The sequence below is a fragment of the Oncorhynchus keta genome, chromosome 30, assembly GCF_023373465.1.
Source record: "Oncorhynchus keta strain PuntledgeMale-10-30-2019 chromosome 30, Oket_V2, whole genome shotgun sequence".
NCBI classification, from domain to species: domain Eukaryota; kingdom Metazoa; phylum Chordata; class Actinopteri; order Salmoniformes; family Salmonidae; genus Oncorhynchus; species Oncorhynchus keta.
This window is the reverse complement of record NC_068450.1, coordinates 949,566-972,627: the sequence shown is the minus strand read 5'-3', so window position 1 is coordinate 972,627 and position 23,062 is coordinate 949,566. Positions and strand designations below refer to the sequence as shown.

At 43.1% G+C, this 23,062-nt stretch overlaps 1 protein-coding gene across 5 annotated transcripts; it reads left to right on the top strand.

The window, feature by feature from the left end:
* The first annotated feature begins 15,067 nt into the window (after positions 1–15,067).
* On the top strand, positions 15,068–22,861 carry LOC118380241 (tumor necrosis factor ligand superfamily member 13B-like). 5 transcript variants are annotated; one of them, XM_052487069.1, is made up of 7 exons: positions 15,068–16,324; positions 17,018–17,153; positions 17,245–17,304; positions 17,435–17,547; positions 20,362–20,497; positions 22,230–22,375; positions 22,519–22,861. In XM_052487069.1, the coding sequence occupies exons 1-6, from the start codon at positions 16,142–16,144 to the stop codon at positions 22,343–22,345; spliced, it is 744 nt and encodes a 247-aa protein (XP_052343029.1). In that variant the 5' UTR covers positions 15,068–16,141; the 3' UTR covers positions 22,346–22,375; positions 22,519–22,861. The 5 variants fall into 5 exon arrangements, 4 of the variants coding, with proteins under 4 accessions (XP_052343029.1, XP_052343028.1, XP_052343027.1 ...); XM_052487068.1 differs by having other exon boundaries at positions 22,498–22,861; XR_008086673.1 differs by having other exon boundaries at positions 15,069–16,324; positions 22,230–22,476.
* Positions 22,862–23,062: the final 201 nt, after the last annotated feature.

Here is a 23,062-nt window from a genome sequence, read left to right as displayed (position 1 = left end):
CACTGGCACCTACTCTACTAGCACCACTGGCACCTATCTCTACTAGTGTTCTAGCCACTGGCACCTATATCTCTACTAGTGTTCTATCCACTGGCACCTATATCTCTACTAGTGTTCTATCCACTGGCACCTATATCTCTACTAGTGTTCTAGCCACTGGCACCTATATCTCTACTAGTGTTCTAGCCACTGGCACCTATTTCTCTACTAGTGTTCTAGCCACTGGCACCTATATCCACTGGCACCACTGGCACCTATATCTCTACTAGTGTTCTAGCCACTGGCACCTATATCTCTACTAGTGTTCTAGCCACTGGCACCTATATCTCTACTAGTGTTCTAGCCACTGGCACCTATATCTCTACTAGTGTTCACTGGCACCTATATCTCTACTAGTGTTCTAGCCACTGGCACCTATATCTCTACTAGTGTTCTAGCCACTGGCACCTATATCTCTACTAGTGTTCTAGCCACTGGCACCTATATCTCTACTAGTGTTCTATCCACTGGCACCTATATCTCTACTAGTGTTCTATCCACTGGCACCTATATCTCTACCACTGGCACCTATATCTCTACTAGTGTTCTAGCCACTGGCACCTATATCTCTACTAGTGTTCTAGCCACTGGCACCTATATCTCTACTAGTGTTCTAGCCACTGGCACCTATATCTCTACTAGTGTTCTATCCACTGGCACCTATATCTCTACTAGTGTTCTAGCCACTGGCACCTATATCTCTACTAGTGTTCTAGCCACTGGCACCTATATCTCTACTAGTGTTCTAGCCACTGGCACCTATATCTCTACTAGTGTTCTATCCACTGGCACCTATATCTCTACTAGTGTTCTAGCCACTGGCACCTATATCTCTCTACTAGTGTTCTAGCCACTGGCACCTATATCTCTCTACTAGTGTTCTAGCCACTGGCACCTATATCTCTACTAGTGTTCTAGCCACTGGCACCTATATCTCTACTAGTGTTCTATCCACTGGCACCTATATCTCTACTAGTGTTCTATCCACTGGCACTGGCACCTATATCTCTACTAGTGTTCTAGCCACTGGCACCTATATCTCTACTAGTGTTCTATCCACTGGCACCTATATCTCTACTAGTGTTCTACTGCCACTGGCACCTATATCTCTACTAGTGTTCTAGCCACTGGCACCTATATCTCTACTAGTGTTCTATCCACTGGCACCTATATCTCTACTAGTGTTCTAGCCACTGGCACCTATATCTCTACTAGTGTTCTAGCCACTGGCACCTATATCTCTACTAGTGTTCTAGTGTTCTAGCCACTGGCACCTATATCTCTACTAGCTACCTATATGTTCTCCACTGGCACCTATATCTCTACTAGTGTTCTAGCCACTGGCACCACTGGCACCTATCTCTCTACTAGTGTTCTAGCCACTGGCACCTATATCTCTCTACTAGTGTTCTAGCCACTGGCACCTATATCTCACTACTAGTGTTCTAGCCACTGGCACCTATATCTCTCTACTAGTGTTCTAGCCACTGGCACCTATATCTCTCTACTAGTGTTCTAGCCACTGGCACCTATATCTCTACTAGTGTTCTAGCCACTGACACCTATATCTCTACTAGTGTTCTATCCACTGGCACCTATATCTCTACTAGTGTTCTAGCCACTGGCACCTATATCTCTACTAGTGTTCTATCCACTGGCACCTATATCTCTACTAGTGTTCTATCCACTGGCACCTATATCTCTACTAGTGTTCTAGCCACTGGCACCTATATCTCTACTAGTGTTCTAGCCACTGGCACCTATATCTCTACTAGTGTTCTATCCACTGGCACCTATATCTCTACTAGTGTTCTATCCACTGGCACCTATATCTCTACTAGTGTTCTATATGATCCTCCCCGATCAGCCTTTAGTTTTTTCCCCAATAATAATTAGATGGATGCTTATATTCATCCTATTTCACACATGTACCCGTTTGTATTATAAGCATGTGTGAATTGGAAATGATTTTCCCCCCCGACACCCTTGGAGGCCCCACAGACCCTCAACAACTTCTAGTAGATGCACCATTGAGAGCAACCTCCGGGCTCTCCAGAGGGTGGTCCGGTCAACCAAATGCATCATCGGGGGTAAGAAGATCATCAAGAACCTCAGCCACTCGGGCCACGGGGCCCAGTACCATGAACATAGTCCCTGTTAGTCATAGTCACATCCACTGGGCATGTGCTGACCAACTGGCAGATGTCTTCACTGACATTTTCAACATGTCCCTGATTGAGTCTGTAATACCAACATGTTTCAAGCAGACCACCATAGTCCCTGTGCCCAAGAACACTAAGGCAACCTGCCTAAATGATTACAAACCCGTAGCACTCACATTGGAAACCATGAAGTGCTTTGAAAGGCTTGTAATGGCTCACATTAGCACCATTATCCCAGAAACACTAGACCCACTCCAATCTGCATACCGCTCCAACAGATCCACAGATGACTCAATCTCAATCGCACTCCACACTGCCCTTTCTCACCTGGACAAAAGGAACACCTACGTCAGAATGCTGTTCATTAACTACAGCTCAGCGCTCAACACCATAGTGCCCTCAAAGCTCATCACTAAGCTAAGGACCCTGGCACATTTACTCTGTACCGGCCCCCTGTATATAGCCTCCACATTTACTCTGTACCGGCCCCCTGTATATAACCTCCACATTTACTCTGTACCGGCCCCCTGTATATAACCTCCACATTTACTCTGTACCGGCCCCCTGTATATAACCTGCACATTTACTCTGTACCGGCCCCCTGTATATAGCCTCCACATTTACTCTGTACCGGCCCCCTGTATATAGCCTCCACATTTACTCTGTACCGGCCCCCTGTATATAACCTCCACATTTACTCTGTACCGGCCCCCTGTATATAACCTCCACATTTACTCTGTACCGGCCCCCTGTATATAACCTCCACATTTACTCTGTACCGGCCCCCTGTATATAACCTGCACATTTACTCTGTACCGGCCCCCTGTATATAACCTCCACATTTACTCTGTACCGGCCCCCTGTATATAACCTCCACATTTACTCTGTACCGGCCCCTGTATATAACCTCCACATTTACTCTGTACCGGCCCCCTGTATATAACCTCCACATTTACTCTGTACCGGCCCCCTGTATATAACCTCCACATTTACTCTGTACCGGCCCCCTGTATATAACCTCCACATTTACTCTGTACCGGCCCCCTGTATATAACCTGCACATTTACTCTGTACCGGCCCCCTGTATATAACCTCCACATTTACTCTGTACCGGCCCCCTGTATATAACCTCCACATTTACTCTGTACCGGCCCCCTGTATATAACCTCCACATTTACTCTGTACCGGCCCCTGTATATAACCTCCACATTTACTCTGTACCGGCCCCCTGTATATAACCTCCACATTTACTCTGTACCGGCCCCCTGTATATAACCTCCACATTGACTCTGTACCGGTACCCCCTGTATATAGCCTCCACATTCACTCTGTACCAGTACCCCCTGTATATAACCTCCACATTGACTCTGTACCGGTACCCCCTGTATATAGCCTCCACATTCACTCTGTACCAGTACCCCCTGTATATAGCCTCCACATTTACTCTGTACCGGCCCCCTTACCAGTACCCCCTGTATATAACCTTGTTATTGTTATGTAATTCTTATCGTTTTTAGAAAAGTCTGTAATGTAATAAAATGTGAGAAAAGTCAAGGAGTCTGAACTTTTCATCAACATATATATATATATATATATATACAGTGCCTTGCGAAAGTATTCGGCCCCCTTGAACTTTGCGACCTTTTGCCACATTTCAGGCTTCAAACATAAAGATATAAAACAATTTTTCAGTTTTTGATTTGTTAAAAAAGTTTGAAATATCCAATAAATGTCGTTCCACTTCATGATTGTGTCCCACTTGTTGTTGATTCTTCACAAAAAAATACAGTTTTATATCTTTATGTTTGAAGCCTGAAATGTGGCAAAAGGTCGCAAAGTTCAAGGGGGCCGAAGACTTTCGCAAGGCACTGTATATATATATATATATATATATATATATATATATATATATATATACAGTTGAAGTCGGAAGTTTACATACACATAGGTTGGAGTCATTAAAACCTGTTTTTCAACCACTCCACAGATGTCTTGTTAACAAACTATAGTTTTGGCAAGTTGGTTAGGACATCTACTTTGTGCAAGACATATTTTTTCAAACAATTGTTTACAGACAGATTATTTCACTGATCACAATTCCAGTGGGTCAGAAGTTTACATACACTAAGTTGACTGTTCCTTTAAACAGCTTGGAAAATTCCAGAAAATGTCATGGCTTTAGAAGCTTCTGATAGGCTAATTGACATCATTTGTGTCAATTGGAGGTGTACCTGTGGATGTATTTCAAGGCCTACCTTCAAACTCAGTGCCTCTTTGCTTGACATCATGGGAAAATCAAAAGAAATCAACCAAGACCTCAGAAAAAAATAGTAGACCACAAGTCTGGTTCATCCTTGGGAGCAATTGCCAAATGCCTGAAGGTAACACGTTTATCTGTACAAACAATAGTACGCAAGTATAAACACCATGGGACCACGCAGCCGTCATACCGCTCAGGAAGGAGACGCGTTCTGTCTCCTAGAGATGAATATGCGTTGGTGCGAAAGGTGCAAATCAATGCCAGAACAACAGCAAAGGACCTTGTGAAGATGCTGGAGGAAACGGGTACAAAAGTATCTATATCCACAGTAAAACGAGTCAAGGCGGCTCAGCAAGGAAGAAGCCACTGCTCCAAAACCGCCATAAAAAAAGAGCCAGACTACGGTTTGCAACTGCACATGGGGACAAAGATCATACTTTTTTGGAGAAATGTCCTCTGGTCTGATGAAACAAAAATATAACTGTTTGGCCATAATGAGGCTTGCAAGCCGAAGAACACCATCCCAACCGTGAAGCACAGGGGTGGCAGCATCATGTTGTGGGGGTGCTTTGCTGCAGGAGGGACTGATGCACTTCACAAAATAGATGGCATCATGAGGAAAATTATGTGGATCTATTGAAGCAACATCTCAAGACATCAGTCAGGAAGTTAAAGCTTGGTCGCAAATGGGTCTTCCAAATGGACAATGACTCCAAGCATACTTCCAAAGTTGTGGAAAAATGGCTTAAGGACAACAAAGTCAAGGTATTGGAGTGGCCATCACAAAGCCCTGACTTCAATCCTATAGAAAGTTTATGGGCAGAACGGATAAAGCATGTGCGAGCAAGGAGACCTACAAACCTGACTCAGTTACACCATCTGTCAGGAGGCTACCCGACACGTTTGACCCAAGTTAAACAATTTAAATGCAATGCTACCAAATACTAATTGAGTGTGTGTAAACTTCTGACCCACTGGGAATGTGATGAAATAAATAAAAGCTGAAATAAATCATTCTCTCTGCTATTATTCTGACATTTCACATTCTTAAAATAAAGTGGTGATCCTAACTGACCTAAGACAGGGCATTTTTACTAGAATTAAATGTCAGGAATTGTGAAAAACTGAGTTTAAATGTATTTGGATAAGGTGTGTGTCCGACTTCAACTGTATATATATATATATTCCGGACAATTTTCTTTGGACTTTTTTGATTGTTTTGTATTGCAAGGTATTATTACTGCGCTGTTGGGTTTAGAAACACAAGCATTTCATCTGCGAATTTGTGTATGTGACCAATAAACTTAGATTTGATTTTGAGATCATTATCAACGGCGATCTTGGAGCAGTTTAGGTTAAGTGCCTTGCTCACGGGGCACATCGGCTGATTTTTCACCTTGTCGGCTCGGGGATTCAAACGAGTGACTTTTCTGTTACGAGCCAAACCCTCTAGTCTAACCGCTAGGCTAAATGCCTATGACCAGGTTGATCCTAACTGGACTACTAAAAATGAATATTTGGTCACCCATGTTGTGTACAGTCAGGGCTATACATTGTTATATTATTGATAGCATACAGAAGAGAGAAGTGAAGTATTCAGATTCAGATCGATCATCCTGCTTCCTGGATGGAAATTACAATTACATTAGTTGCAGGAAAGCCCATTGTCCAGCAGATGTCGCTAATGTCCTGTAGATACCAGAGCCATACATGTTCCTTTAACTTTAGTGTTTGCCTTTCTAGGATCAGTTCACTCTCAGCAACGCCAAACATTAACCCTTGGTGGGGAAAAATGCCAAACTGATCACAGATGAGCGTCTGTCTCGGGCTCGTGGCAGCTTCCTTCACGCCCCATGTGGGCGGAGTCCCAACTGTAAAGTAAGCGGGAACCAATCATATACTCCGGAGGCGTGGTCGTCAGAACTCAGGCATTTTGTGTGACTACGAGATGCGTGAAGTTTGCACTGACCTGAGATTGTAGTATCGGTGTTCGCAGGGACGTCGCTAGGCCTATTTGCCCCTCCCCCTACTTATAAATCAATATATATTTTTTCCGTCAACCGTTCCATCGCATCTTAAACTTCTTACCTGACCGGTACTAGGACCTGGGGGAGGCTGCTGCTGCGGAGGCTGATGCACATGCATCAGTCTAACTGACTGTTAGACTTTCTTCAGTGAAGATGGCTGACAAAAATAATAATATTTTTTAAACTTAATTAACAACAAATCAATACAGGAAGTACATGTGGGAACACAAGTGTGTATATATAAATAATATACAAAGGACAATTGGGCTAGGGGGCGGGGTTAGGGGCGGGGCTAGAGGGCGGGGTTAGGGGGCGGGGCTAGGGGGCGGGGCTAGGGGGCGAGGCTAGAGGGCGGGGCTAGGGGGTACAATATCACATTACATAAGGACCCTTAAGGGACATACATACACTTACAATTCTAACAGCTTTTTTGTTAGTAGAGTATTTAATTATTTTAAGACACAGTTCAATGTATTTTTGTAAGGTAAGAAAATGTGTTGTTTTGTTTGTAAATTTACATTTGTAAATATGACATTTGGCCAAAAGAATAATTAAATTAATTACATAAAAATGTTTCAGCTTATTCCTATCGTAGGTAAAGAATCCAAGCAGTACATCTCTCCAAAATAGTGTAAGATCTTCATAAATGTGTACAATTATAAATCTACTGATGTCTTGCCACAGTTTTCTTACATGAACACAATGCCACAACAGAAGCAACACCGTTTCTAGGTGGTCATTACAGAAGAAGCAACACCGTTTCTAGGTGGTCATTACAGAAGAAGCAACACCGTTTCTTGGTGGTCATTACAGAAGAAGCAACACCGTTTCTAGGTGGTCATTACAACAGAAGCAACACCGTTTCTAGGTGGTCATTACAACAGAAGCAACACCGTTTCTAGGTGGTCATTACAACAGAAGCAACACCGTTTCTAGGTGGTCATTACAACAGAAGCAACACCGTTTCTAGGTGGTCATTACAACAGAAGCAACACCGTTTCTAGGTGGTCATTACAGAAGAAGCAACACCGTTTCTAGGTGGTCATTACAGAAGAAGCAACACCGTTTCTAGGTGGTCATTACAGAAGAAGCAACACCGTTTCTAGGTGGTCATTACAGAAGAAGCAACACACAGTTTCTTGGTGGTCATTACAGAAGAAGCAACACCGTTTCTAGGTGGTCATTACAGAAGAAGCAACACCGTTTCTAGGTGGTCATTACAGAAGAAGCAACACACCGTTTCTAGGTGGTCATTACAGAAGAAGCAACACCGTTTCTAGGTGGTCATTACAGAAGAAGCAACACCGTTTCTAGGTGGTCATTACAGAAGAAGCAACACCGTTTCTAGGTGGTCATTACAACAGAAGCAACACCGTTTCTAGGTGGTCATTACAAAAGAAGCAACACCGTTTCTAGGTGGTCATTACAACAGAAGCAACACCGTTTCTAGGTGGTCATTACAACAGAAGCAACACACCGTTTCTAGGTGGTCATTACAACAGAAGCAACACACCGTTTCTAGGTGGTCATTACAACAGAAGCAACACACCGTTTCTAGGTGGTCATTACAACAGAAGCAACACACCGTTTCTAGGTGGTCATTACAACAGAAGCAACACACCGTTTCTAGGTGGTCATTACAACAGAAGCAACACACCGTTTCTAGGTGGTCATTACAACAGAAGCAACACACCGTTTCTAAGTGGTCATTACAGAAGAAGCAACACACCGTTTCTAGGTGGTCATTACAGAAGAAGCAACACCGTTTCTAGGTGGTCATTACAGAAGAAGCAACACACCGTTTCTAGGTGGTCATTACAGAAGAAGCAACACACCGTTTCTAGGTGGTCATTACAGAAGAAGCAACACACCGTTTCTAGGTGGTCATTCCAATTGGTTATTTTACTGGAATACCACAATATGAAGGTGTCACACAATCTTTGACAGAGTTCACATTTATTAATGTTAAGATATAGACCAGACGCTTTGGAAAAGGATTGTATCACATTGATCGATATGGGAATTTGGTTTGCGTCTTTCAGAAAAAGTGTAGTATCGTCAGCCAGCTGGCTTATAATAATTTCTTTCCCAGCTATGGAAATACCTTGTACAGAACTATTATTTATTTAAATAATTTGTAAGAAGTTGGGTGATTTAATAGGACAACCCTGCCTAATTCCTCTCTTTCCTCTCTTCAAAAGTACTAGGATGGAGGCAAAAGTAAGTGATTATAACGTCATAACGAATCATGCAAAAAAATTTACAGTTGGCAGGAATATGTTAGTTAATGTATATATATTTTTTAATCACAAAGTTAATTTACGAAAATCGCAATTTAGCATGCTAGCTGGCTAGCTTTATGGGTGTTGTGACATGAGTATAACGTTGTAATTCGTGTTGTTTAATGTTTTAGGGACTCCTGAAACAACCAGCAAACCAGGCTGTCGTCTTGGGAAACAGTGGATGTAAAGAATCTAGCTAAAGTATTTACTGCAAATTCAATGTACCATTTTGTAAGCTTGTCTTGCTGAGATTTGCCATGCAATGCATAGATGAAATAACGTAGCTATTGAAATAACGTAACTATTGAAATAACGTAGCTATTGAAATAACGTAGCTATTGAAATAACGTAACTATTGAAATAACGTAACTATTGAAATAACGTAGCTATTGAAATAACGTAACTATTGAAATAACGTAACTATTGAAATAACGTAGCTATTGAAATAACGTAGCTATTGAAATAACGTAACTATTGAAATAACGTAGCTATTGAAATAACGTAACTATTGAAATAACGTAACTATTGAAATAACGTAACTATTGAAATAACGTAGCTATTGAAATAACGTATGAACCTCAGCTATCATAGCCAGTTGTATCAATTCAAAACTGTCTGAATGACATTAATGAAGCCTATGGATTGAGTAGAATATAATATAACTTGGTGCCAAGAATGGAAGTCGTACATACATGTAGTTATTACCATGCATGAGATCCCCACAAGGATGCAAGTCGTGGCCAAAAGACTAACTAATAGACTAGAAACAGGATTGAACTAGTTAAACAGCTGATTTGTTATTTTTTTATACAGATATCATTTAAACGGTACACTACACTTCCTATGCATGTAAATACTGTAAAACCAGTTCATCTCAACATCTAATGCCCTTCATCTGCATTGATCTGATAAACACAGGATAGCTGGAGTATTTCATCAAATGAGACTTAATGTCAACCAGTAGAGAATGTAAAATGCTTTATTGAAATAAGCTCATTATCCAAGTGTTATACATACAAGTTGGATCGGTACTTCATGATAAAACAGAGGAAGAAAGAGGAGTAAAAACACCAAAGGAAAGAGGTCAAACAGAGGAGCAGGGAAGGCAGCATATGACTAATGAATCACAGTGATACCTAAATATTCTCAGTTCATCACAATTACATAAGCATTTCTCTACAGCACAAAGGTTATCTTAAAAGCGGGTGAGGTGGCGATGATAGGACTGGGGGTTGGCATCCTGAGTTGATCAACTGAATCAGCTGTGAAGTGCTGAGGCAAAAACAACCATGTGCCCCTCTTTTGAGTCCCCAGGACTGAGAACCACTGCTCTTCATATGTAGACAGGCTTTCATAGCTCTCTTTATCTGACAAGAAACAGACTTCAAATTACACCACACTGAATATTAGTTACTATTATCTCTGTCCTCACTTCTAGGAACAGGAACTACACACAAGTGTCTGCCCTTTCCAGAATAGCCTCCTCTCTCACTGACAGTTGGGGCTGTTATCTTTTCACCCTCCATGGTTGTTAACTAGCTACTTACAAATGCATTTGGAGTTTGTTTTTTACAGTGATAAAATACATCAAGATCACTAGCTGGTGATATTTAATTCACTTAGCTAGCTAACATTATCTATACAGTATGTGAAGTTGGCTAGATAGCTAGCTAGCCAACTAGCTAACATACACTCACCCCATTCCGTACAAATGTGCGTAACCGCGACATTCATTCGAGGCTGCAAAGAAAACGAATGGGACTGTAGCGACTGTGTTGACTTCAAAATCTGGGGTGTGAACTAGGTTTCTATTCAAGCGTTGATCGACATGGTAATGGATCTATAGTATTGGAGAAAAGTTGAAAAAACGGACCCCTCCGACGCTATATCGTGACGGTCATGGCATAACGTACAGCACGCGTAAAGCAACTAATTCTGTCTTCCAGCCTCTCTCCACCAGGTGTAGTACTTCTCTCACCGTTTAAAAACAAGACAGGGACAGGGTAAGGGGGGGTACCTAGTCATGTTTTGCGTCATCACTGCAAGCAATCAGGACTCTCAAATGACAATGTTTACTTCTGAAGATCACTTTAGCACCGCCCTAAAAACCTGATTCAAATTCGACACAAACCTTCAAATAGGTATGTAATGACACATTATATAAACTCTTTATAGTGATTTATTTACATTTTAGAGCCGATAAGGTGAAAAGTTGGACAGATCGAGTGAAAAAAAGCCGTTTTCCCACACAACATCTTGAGATGTTCTTCTCACGCATTAGGTGTCGCTTCCCCACCCGCCATTTTTTTTAAAGACCCGACGGAGCTCATTGCCTTCTTGAACCATGCAGAAACGGGCAGCGTGGGGGTCATGTAATTGATTATGTTGGAAAAGGGGAGAAATTGTGCTTTACAATGGTATTGACATTACAGTTGATCTGGAAGTATTACGTTTTTGGGGCACTAAAATAAGGTCAATTGTACAGACCAAGGCGATGTACAAAAGTGAGCGAGTTTACGTTAGCTCATTTGAGTTAGCCTGCACTGTAGCTAGTTAGCTAATAATGCATCATTTTATTTAAACATTTCTGAAATATATTTACTTGAATAGGTTCTCCCAGCCATGGGGACAATTGAAAACAGAGCAGCAAAGTTTGTTTGTCACCAGAGCGTTTTAGAGGATATTACTATTGAACTATGTACCCATTTAATAACCCGGACTTCATACAAACTTGCTCTGCTGAATTGTTGACGCAACATCGAAAGTGCTGTCATATGCTGCCAGCACGCCCACAAGCGAGTCACAATGGGCGGCCGAAGCGGCACTTTACCTCTATCTAGTGTACATGTTCCGTTAGGCCTACTTGCAGCTAACTACTTATAGCTAACATTTTGGTTAAATTTAGCTACTTCTGTGGCTTGAGACTGCTAGCTAACAGTAAACGGACTGGAGGGAGTATGCCAAACCACCCTAAAAGAGGGTTAGACCCCCTATCCATGAATCTCTAGAGACGTCCCTGGTTGTTAGTATTGTAATGAAACAGGCAGGGAGGGAGCTTCTAGCCTGAAGTTCAGCGCGTTATCGACTGTGCCCTCAAAACATGCTCAAGCGGCAGAGTCGATATCCGAGCTTATAAACCCAGGGTCATTACAGTATGTTGGCATTCAGACCATACTACTACAGTACGACAGCAGATCGTTGTCCCCACTCTGCCGCGAAACACCTGATTCAGATCGTACTACTACAGTACTACAGCAGATCGTACTACTACAGTACTACAGCAGATCGTTGTCCCCACTCTGCTGTGAAACACCTGATTCAGATCGTCATAGTGCCGAAGACCAGTTGATTACTTTCACTTTTCCCAAAATAATGCTTTCCTGAGCCCCCTGGTAGAGACAGGAGGCCATTTTAGGTTAATAATGCTTTCCTGAGCCCCCTGATAAAGACAGGGGGCCATTTTAGGTTAATAATGCTTTCCTGAGCCCCCTGATAAAGACAGGAGGCCATTTTAGGTTAATAATGCTTTCCTGAGCCCCCTGATAAAGACAGGAGGCCATTTTAGGTTAATAATGCTTTCCTGAGCCCCCTGATAAAGACAGGAGGCCATTTTAGGTTAATAATGCTTTCCTGAGCCCCCTGATAAAGACAGGAGGCCATTTTAGGTTAATAATGCTTTCCTGAGCCCCCTGGTAGAGACAGGAGGCCATTTTAGGTTAATAATGCTTTCCTGAGCCCCCTGATAAAGACAGGAGGCCATTTTAGGTTAATAATGCTTTCCTGAGCCCCCTGATAAAGACAGGAGGCCATTTTAGGTTAATAATGCTTTCCTGAGCCCCCTGATAAAGACAGGAGGCCATTTTAGGTTAATAATGCTTTCCTGAGCCCCCTGGTAGAGACAGGAGGCCATTTTAGGTTAATAATGCTTTCCTGAGCCCCCTGATAAAGACAGGAGGCCATTTTAGGTTAATAATGCTTTCCTGAGCCCCCTGGTAGAGACAGGAGGCCATTTTAGGTTAATAATGCTTTCCTGAGCCCCCTGATAAAGACAGGAGGCCATTTTAGGTTAATAATGCTTTCCTGAGCCCCCTGATAAAGACAGGAGGCCATTTTAGGTTAATAATGCTTTCCTGAGCCCCCTGATAAAGACAGGAGGCCATTTTAGGTTAATAATGCTTTCCTGAGCCCCCTGATAAAGACAGGAGGCCATTTTAGGTTAATAATGCTTTCCTGAGCCCCCTGATAAAGACAGGAGGCCAGTTTAGGTTAATAATGCTTTTCTGAGCCCCCTGATAAAGACAGGAGGCCATTTTAGGTTAATAATGCTTTCCTGAGCCCCCTGATGAAAACAGGAGGCCAGTTTAGGTTAATAATGCTTTCCTGAGCCCCTGATAAAGACAGGAGGCCATTTTAGGTTAATAATGCTTTCCTGAGCCCCTGTTAAAGACAGGAGGCCATTTTAGGTTAATAATGCTTTCCTGAGCCCCCTGATAAAGACAGGAGGCCATTTTAGGTTAATCATGCTTTCCTGAGCCCCCTGATAAAGACAGGAGGCCATTTTAGGTTAATAATGCTTTTCTGAGCCCCCTGATAAAGACAGGAGGCCATTTTAGGTTAATAATGCTTTCCTGAGCCCCCTGATAAAGACAGGAGGCCAGTTTAGGTTAATAATGCTTTCCTGAGCCCCCTGATAAAGACAGGAGGCCATTTTAGGTTAATAATGCTTTCCTGAGCCCCCTGATAAAGACAGGAGGCCATTTTAGGTTAATAATGCTTTCCTGAGCCCCCTGATAAAGACAGGAGGCCATTTTAGGTTAATAATGCTTTCCTGAGCCCCCTGATAAAGACAGGAGGCCATTTTAGGTTAATAATGCTTTCCTGAGCCCCCTGATAAAGACAGGAGGCCAGTTTAGGTTAATAATGCTTTCCTGAGCCCCCTGATAAAGACAGGAGGCCATTTTAGGTTAATAATGCTTTCCTGAGCCCCCTGTTAAAGACAGGAGGCCAGTTTAGGTTAATAATGCTTTCCTGAGCCCCCTGATAAAGACAGGAGGCCATTTTAGGTTAATAATGCTTTCCTGAGCCCCCTGTTAAAGACAGGAGGCCAGTTTAGCCAGTTCTTGTTCTAGTCAGTCAAATGTTTTTATTCACTGTAGCCTTGGCTCTCTAATCTGAAAGATGAACACGTATTTATAAACAGGAAGGATACTGCGCTGACACATACTGTGTGTATTAGCAATGCATTTATTCACACTGCGTTTGAACACAGCTTCACCATGTCTCACATGCAGCAGAGTAACAGGCATGTCGTTCTGTTATCATCCTGATGTCGTTCTGAGTTACTGTATGAATGGGTACCCATTGAAGTCATTCAGTTCATATGTTTACTCATTGAAGTCATTCAGTTCATATGGGTACCCATTGAAGTCATTCAGTTCATATGTGTACCCATTGAAGTCATTCCATCGAAGTCATTCAGTTCATATGGGTACCCATTGAAGTCATTCAGTTCATATGGGTACCCATTGAAGTCATTCAGTTCATATGTGTACCCATTGAAGTCATTCCATCGAAGTCATTCAGTTCATATGGGTACCCATTGAAGTCATTCAGTTCATATGGGTACCCATTGAAGTCATTCCATTGAAGTCATTCAGTTCATATGCGGACCCATTGAAGTCATTCAGTTCATATGGGTACCCATTGAAGTCATTCAGTTCATATGGGTACCCATTGAAGTCATTCAGTTCATATGGGTACCCATTGAAGTCATTCAGTTCATATGGGTACCCATTGAAGTCATTCAGTTCATATGTGTACCCATTGAAGTCATTCCATCGAAGTCATTCAGTTCATATGGGTACCCATTGAAGTCATTCAGTTCATATGGGTACCCATTGAAGTCATTCCATTGAAGTCATTCAGTTCATATGCGGACCCATTGAAGTCATTCAGTTCATATGGGTACCCATTGAAGTCATTCAGTTCATATGCGTACCCATTGAAGTCATTCAGTTCATATGGGTACCCATTGAAGTCATTCAGTTCATATGTTTATATGTCTCTGTACACATCAAATGGGATATTCTTTTGGAAAACAACATCTGTATGGTGCCTGAATTCTCCCAGCCTGTGGTATTGATTGGTAGAGGTTAGTTAGCAAAGGGTCTGAATACTTATGTAAATAAGGAGTACCTATATTTCTAAAAACCTGTTTTCTCTTTGTCATTATGGGGTGTTGTGTGTAGATTGATGAGGATTCTTTTTTATTTTATCGATTTTAGAATAAGGCTGTAACATTATGAAAAAAACAGAATGGGTCTGAATACGTTCTGGATGTGAGTCTGGGAGTTTCACAATCAACTGCAAACTCACTCTGCTGTCTGCCCTAATCTGAACTCTCTGCTGTCTGCCCTAATCTGAACTCATCTGCTGTCTGCCCTAATCTGAACTCACTCTGCTGTCTGCCCTAATCTGAACTCACTCTGCTGTCTGCCCTAATCTGAACTCACTCTGCTGTCTGCCCTAATCTGAACTCACTCTGCTGTCTGCCCTAATCTGAACTCACTCTGCTGTCTGCCCTAATCTGAACTCACTCTGCTGTCTGCCCTAATCTGAACTCATATGCTGTCTGCCCTAATCTGAACTCTCTCTGCTGTCTGCCCTAATCTGAACTCTCTCTGCTGTCTGCCCTAATCTGAACCCCCTCTGCTGTCTGCCCTAATCTGAACTCTCTCTGCTGTCTGCCCTAATCTGAACTCACTCTGCTGTCTGCCCTAATCTGAACTCACTCTGCTGTCTGCCCTAATCTGAACTCACTCTGCTGTCTGCCCTAATCTGAACTCACTCTGCTGTCTGCCCTAATCTGAACTCATATGCTGTCTGCCCTAATCTGAACTCTCTCTGCTGTCTGCCCTAATCTGAACTCTCTCTGCTGTCTGCCCTAATCTGAACTCACTCTGCTGTCTGCCCTAATCTGAACTCTCTCTGCTGTCTGCCCTAATCTGAACTCTCTGCTGTCTGCCCTAATCTGAACCCCCTCTGCTGTCTGCCCTAATCTGAACTCCCTCTGAACAGGATATAGAGGGTGCCTCCCTAATGCACCCTTCCCACTTTATAGTTCACTACTTTTGACCAGAGCCAATTCTACAGAAACAATAACAGTGGCTGTCTTTAAAAAAATACTTCCTCATTTATGTTTTGATTCTGAAACGGAAACACATTCTAAGCTTCCGGGGTCAAGAAAATGTCAGGATGCGTCCCAAATGCCTATAGGCCCTGAGCAAAAGTAGTGCGCTAAATAGGGAATAGAGTTCCATTGGGAACTACACCCTGTCAGTGTGTTGTGAGGGCATTTCTCTATGCCTAACCATGCTGTACTATGCTTTACTATTAGTCTCTACATTAACTGTGTCCTTTAGCTTCTTCCTTGTATACAAAGTGGCAGTTCTAGAAGATGACATCTACAAACTCAGAGGAGATATTTCAAACCTAAAGCCACATTCTAAAGAATCCCCAGACGGGATGATAACTGGTATGTCCAGAACATGGGAGGTATGCGATTTTAAATTCTATATTAGGTATCAGTTACTCCACAGTCTTATGTTCTGAGGATAGCTTGTTTAACATGGGGATCAGTTACTCCCACTGTTGCTTATAAGCTCTAAGGAACATAATGTTTATTACATTGTCTTATGTTCTGAGGATAGCTTGTATAACATGGGGATCAGTTACTCCACAGTCTTATGTTCTGAGGATAGCTTGTTTAACATGGGGATCAGTTACTCCACAGTCCTATGTTCTGAGGATAGCTTGTTTAACATGGGGATCAGTTACTCCACAGTCTTATGTTCTGAGGATAGCTTGTTTAACATGGGGATCAGTTACTCCACAGTCTTATGTTCTGAGGATAGCTTGTTTAACATGGGGATCAGTTACTCCACAGTCTTATGTTCTGAGGATAGCTTGTTTAACATGGGGATCAGTTACTCCACAGTCTTATGTTCTGAGGATAGCTTGTTTAACATGGGGATCAGTTACTCCATCCACAGTCTTATGTTCTGAGGATAGCTTGTTTAACATGGGGATCAGTTACTCCACAGTCTTATGTTCTGAGGATAGCTTGTTTAACATGGGGATCAGTTACTCCACAGTCTTATGTTCTGAGGATAGCTTGTTTAACATGGGGATCAGTTACTCCACAGTCTTATGTTCTAAGGATAGCTTTGCCTTCTGTTTTCTTGTCAGAGATCAAAGCAAGTGGCTTCCCTAAATTCCCAGCAACAGAGACAGACGGAGAAAGACTCTCAGACTCTGTGTTCCTCGACAGCATCCTCTCTGAGAATGAAACGGGAGCAGGCCGGCTGTAGTGGAGGTACAGCAGGTATGAGTTAGTGTCATTGAGCATTTAGGTCGTTGAGGACGGTTCATGTGTTTTTATGCCACCTTAAGTGACTCACTAACTTTTCTGTCAGTAGTTCAGCAGTCGTTTCTGCAGCTGTCAGCCAACACAAAGGAACAGCCATTTGTCAGAGGTAAATACTCCCTTTTTAGTTGTAGTTTCAATCTCCATCACAAGCTAGACGTGTTCTAACAACCTTAACAAAACAACAACAAAACAACCCCGCCACAAATTTGCGACTTATTGTTGTTTTTCTTCCCCAGGAAATGTGACGGTGATTCCTTGGATAGTTGCCTTGCATCAAGGGGAGGCCATCTCTTCCACTGGAGACAGAATCATCATCCAACAAGAAGGATTCTTCATAGTGTTTGGCCAGGTATATTGGCAGAGATACCACCCCTTTGTCTTGCATATCAATGTACTTCACGTAAGGGAGATGGTTGGGTCACCATGCTAACCTTGCTTGAGGCCTTAGGCTTGGGAGATGGTTCGGTCACCATGCTAACCTTGCTTGAGGCCCTGGGCTTGGGAGATGGTTCGGTCACCATGCTAACCTTGCTTGAGGCCCTGGGCTTGGGAGATGGTTCGGTCACCATGCTAACCTTGCTTGAGGCCCTGGGCTTGGGAGATGTTTCGGTCACCATGCTAACCTTGCTTGAGGCCTTAGGCTTGGGAGATGGTTCGGTCACCATGCTAACCTTGCTTGAGGCCTTAGGCTTGGGAGATGGTTCGGTCACCATGCTAACCTTGCTTGAGGCCTTAGGCTTGGGAGATGGTTCGGTCACCATGCTAACCTTGCTTGAGGCCTTAGGGCTTGGGAGATGTTTCGGTCACCATGCTAACCTTGCTTGAGGCCCTGGGCTTGGGAGATGGTTCGGTCACCATGCTAACCTTGCTTGAGGCCCTGGGCTTGGGAGATGGTTCGGTCACCATGCTAACCTTGCTTGAGGCCTTAGGCTTGGGAGATGGTTCGGTCACCATGCTAACCTTGCTTGAGGCCCTGGGCTTGGGAGATGGTTCGGTCACCATGCTAACCTTGCTTGAGGCCCTGGGCTTGGGAGATGGTTCGGTCACCATGCTAACCTTGCTTGAGGCCCTGGGCTTGGGAGATGGTTCGGTCACCATGCTAACCTTGCTTGAGGCCCTGGGCTTGGGAGATGGTTCGGTCACCATGCTAACCTTGCTTGAGGCCTTAGGCTTGGGAGATGTTTCGGTCACCATGCTAACCTTGCTTGAGGCCTTAGGCTTGGGAGATGGTTCGGTCACCATGCTAACCTTGCTTGAGGCCTTAGGCTTGGGAGATGGTTCGGTCACCATGCTAACCTTGCTTGAGGCCCTGGGCTTGGGAGATGGTTTGGTCACCATGCTAACCTTGCTTGAGACCTTAGGCTTGGGAGATGGTTCGGTCACCATGCTAACCTTGCATGAGGCCTTAGGCTTGGGAGATGGTTCGGTCACCATGCTAAACTTGCTTGAGGCCTTAGGCTTGGGAGATGGTTCGGTCACCATGCTAACCTTGCTTGAGGCCCTGGGCTTGGGAGATGGTTCGGTCACCATGCTAACCTTGCTTGAGGCCTTAGGCTTGGGAGATGGTTCGGTCACCATGCTAAACTTGCTTGAGGCCTTAGGCTTGGGAGATGGTTCGGTCACCATGCTAACCTTGCTTGAGGCCCTGGGCTTGGGAGATGGTTCGGTCACCATGCTAACCTTGCTTGAGGCCTTAGGCTTGGGAATTGGTTCGGTCACCATGCTAACCTTGCTTGAGGCCTTAGGCTTGGGAGATGGTTCGGTCACCATGCTAACCTTGCTTGAGGCCTTAGGCGTGGGAGATGGTTCGGTCACCATGCTAACCTTGCTTGAGGCCTTAGGCTTGGGAGATGGTTCGGTCACCATGCTAACCTTGCTTGAGGCCCTGGGCTTGGGAGATGGTTCGGTCACCATGCTAACCTTGCTTGAGACCTTAGGCTTGGGAGATGGTTCGGTCACCATGCTAACCTTGCTTGAGGCCTTAGGCTTGGGAGATGGTTCGGTCACCATGCTAACCTTGCTTGAGGCCCTGGGCTTGGGAGATGGTTCGGTCACCATGCTAACCTTGCTTGAGGCCTTAGGCTTGGGAGATGGTTCGGTCACCATGCTAACCTTGCTTGAGGCCTTAGGCTTGGGAGATGGTTCGGTCACCATGCTAAACTTGCTTGAGGCCTTAGGCTTGGGAGATGGTTCGGTCACCATGCTAACCTTGCTTGAGGCCCTGGGCTTGGGAGATGGTTCGGTCACCATGCTAACCTTGCTTGAGGCCTTAGGCTTGGGAGATGGTTCGGTCACCATGCTAAACTTGCTTGAGGCCTTAGGCTTGGGAGATGGTTCGGTCACCATGCTAACCTTGCTTGAGGCCTTAGGCTTGGGAGATGGTTCGGTCACCATGCTAACCTTGCTTGAGGCCTTAGGCTTGGGAATTGGTTCGGTCACCATGCTAACCTTGCTTGAGGCCTTAGGCTTGGGAGATGGTTCGGTCACCATGCTAACCTTGCTTGAGGCCTTAGGCTTGGGAGATGGTTCGGTCACCATGTTAACCTTGCTTGAGACCTTAGGCTTGGGAGATGGTTCGGTCACCATGCTAACCTTGCTTGAGGCCTTAGGCTTGGGAGATGGTTCGGTCACCATGCTAACCTTGCTTGAGGCCTTAGGCTTGGGAGATGGTTCGGTCACCATGCTAACCTTGCTTGAGGCCCTGGGCTTGGGAGATGGTTCGGTCCCCATGCTAACCTTGCTTGAGGCCTTAGGCTTGGGACATCGTATAATTCCATAAAGTGGGCCACAACTGGGTAAGTAAAGTTTTTACACCTATTGGTGCTACGATGCTCTGAGAAACGTACTTTTAATTCACGCTTTGTTTTACCCACATCATTTTTACCACAAGGACAAGTTATAAGATAAATAACTGCCTTAGTGGAGCACGTAATAACACCTTTAATTGGGATCTGTTTCCCTGTTTGTGGGTGTTTGAAGGATCTACATTTATAAGTGCCATTGCATTGAGCACAGCCTTTACACTTGTAGTTCCCATCCAGTAGAGGCGCAAATAGACGTTGTGCAGGGATATCTTAGGGGAGGTAAATCAGAGTTTACCAATTGATCTCTGAGGATTCTGCCCCATTACGATGACAACGTGGTTCGTCCTGTTGTTTCCCAGGTGTTGTTCCAGAGTCCAGGCACCATCATGGGTCACATAGTGCGTAGTCGAGGAACCGATCAGAGATCCACAGAGCTGCTCCGCTGTCTACAGGAGATGCCCCAGACCAACTGTGCCAATACCTGCCACACTGGAGGTGAACCCAACACTTGTGGTGTTTCCACTAGTGGGATACCATTTGGTGGTACTTCCATCAACGTTGTGAAAATGGGAGTTGAGTTGTAGTGGACAAAAATATTTATCATGTATGATACTATAAATACCTCAAGTGACTCGTAATGAGACTCAATAATTTGCATATTAAAATGTTGATCTGACTACATAAAGAAAATAAGCAATATGCAAGAGACTGTAGTTGAGTTACAGTAATAGACCACTACAGTAATACAACACTATAGTTACAGTAATATAACACTATAGTTACAGTAACAGATCACTATAGTTACAGTAATAACACTATAGTTACAGTAACAGATCACTATAGTTACAGTAATAACACTATAGTTACAGTAACAGAACACTATAGTTACAGTAATACAACACTATAGTTACAGTAATACAACACTATAGTTACAGTAACAGAACACTATAGTTACAGTAACAGAACACTATAGTTACAGTAATACAACACTATAGTTACAGAAATATGACACTATAGTTACAGTAACAGAACACTATAGTTACAGTAATACAACACTATAGTTACAGTAACAGAACACTATAGTTACAGTAATAACACTATAGTTACAGTAACAGAACACTATAGTTACAGTAATAACACTATAGTTACAGTAACAGATCACTATAGTTACAGTAACAGAACACTATAGTTACAGTAACAGAACACTATAGTTACAGTAATACAACACTATAGTTACAGAAATATGACACTATAGTTACAGTAACAGAACACTATAGTTACAGTAATACAACACTATAGTTACAGTAACAGAACACTATAGTTACAGTAATAACACTATAGTTACAGTAACAGAACACTATAGTTACAGTAATAACACTATAGTTACAGTAATACAACACTATAGTTACAGAAATATGACACTATAGTTACAGTAACAGAACACTATAGTTACAGTAACAGAACACTATAGTTACAGTAATACAACACTATAGTTACAGTAATAACACTATAGTTACAGTAATAGAACACTATAGTTACAGTAATACAACACTATAGTTACAGTAATAACACTATAGTTACAGTAATATAACACTATAGTTACAGAAATATGACACTATAGTTACAGTAACAGAACACTATAGTTACAGTAATAGAACACTATAGTTACAGTAACAGAACACTATAGTTACAGTAACAGAACACTATAGTTACAGTAATAGAACACTATAGTTACAGTAATACAACACTACAGTTACAGTAACAGAACACTATAGTTACAGTAACAGAACACTATAGTTACAGTAATAGAACACTATAGTTACAGTAATAGAACACTATAGTTACAGTAATAGAACACTATAGTTACAGTAATAGAACACTATAGTTACAGTAATATAACACTATAGTTACAGTAATATAACACTAAAGTTACAGAAATATGACACTATAGTTACAGTAACAGAACACTATAGTTACAGTAACAGAACACTATAGATACAGTAACAGAACACTATAGTTACAGTAACAGAACACTATAGTTACAGTAACAGAACACTATAGTTAAAGTAACAGAACACTATAGTTACAGTAATAGAACATTCTTGAATGCAGTTGGTACGAAGAGTCACTTCTGGGGCTGTGCTGTCCTGCAGAGTTACGTCCATGCCTCTCTGTGTACAGTGTCTCTATGAGGTCTTCTTGTGTATGATTGTCTGTCCTGTCTCAGGCATGGTGAAGCTGGAGAGAGAAGACGAGCTGGAGCTGGTGATCCCAGATCGACCCCAAGCCCAGGTCTCCATGGACGCAGACTCAACCTTCTTTGGCATCATACGGCTGAACTGACTACCAGGAGACAGAAGTCACCAGCAGGAGGTGTGGGACTTGATGTCATGAACAGGATGATGTCCTCCTCTGACAGGATGATGTCCTCCTCTGACAGGATGATGTCCTCCTCTGACGGGATGATGTCTCTAGTGGATGTCCTCCTCTGACAGGATGATGTCCTCCTCTGACAGGATGATGTCCTCCTCTGACAGGATGATGTCCTCCTCTGACAGGATGATGTCCTCCTCTGACAGGATGATGTCCTCCTCTGACAGGATGATGTCTTATTGTTGTACCAAATCCACAGCTTTTGCACACATGGAGAGTTTCATCCATGATGAGTGGAAGATGGCTGGGAGCAGAAATGTTATTTTTCTGAACAACTTTTACCTGATTAATCTGACAATATGAAATCGACCTTGAATGCTGTTGTGCTGAGTACGGGTGGTGTCCAGCGTACGTTAAAAGTTTGGTTTCCATATGTGTCAATAGTTGAAGTGTAATAAAGTATTCAGGTTGTCCTGATCCACCTGGTTGGTTGTGTACCACGCATCATCAACGTAGGGTTCTTCCTCTGTGTGTGTGTGTGTGTGTGTGTGTGTGTGTGTGTGTGTGTGTGTGTGTGTGTGTGTGTGTGTGTGTGTGTGTGTGTGTGTGTGTGTGTGTGTGTGTGTGTGTGTGTGTGTGTGTGTGTGTGTGTGTGTGTGTGTGTGTGTGTGCGTGCGTGCGTGCGTG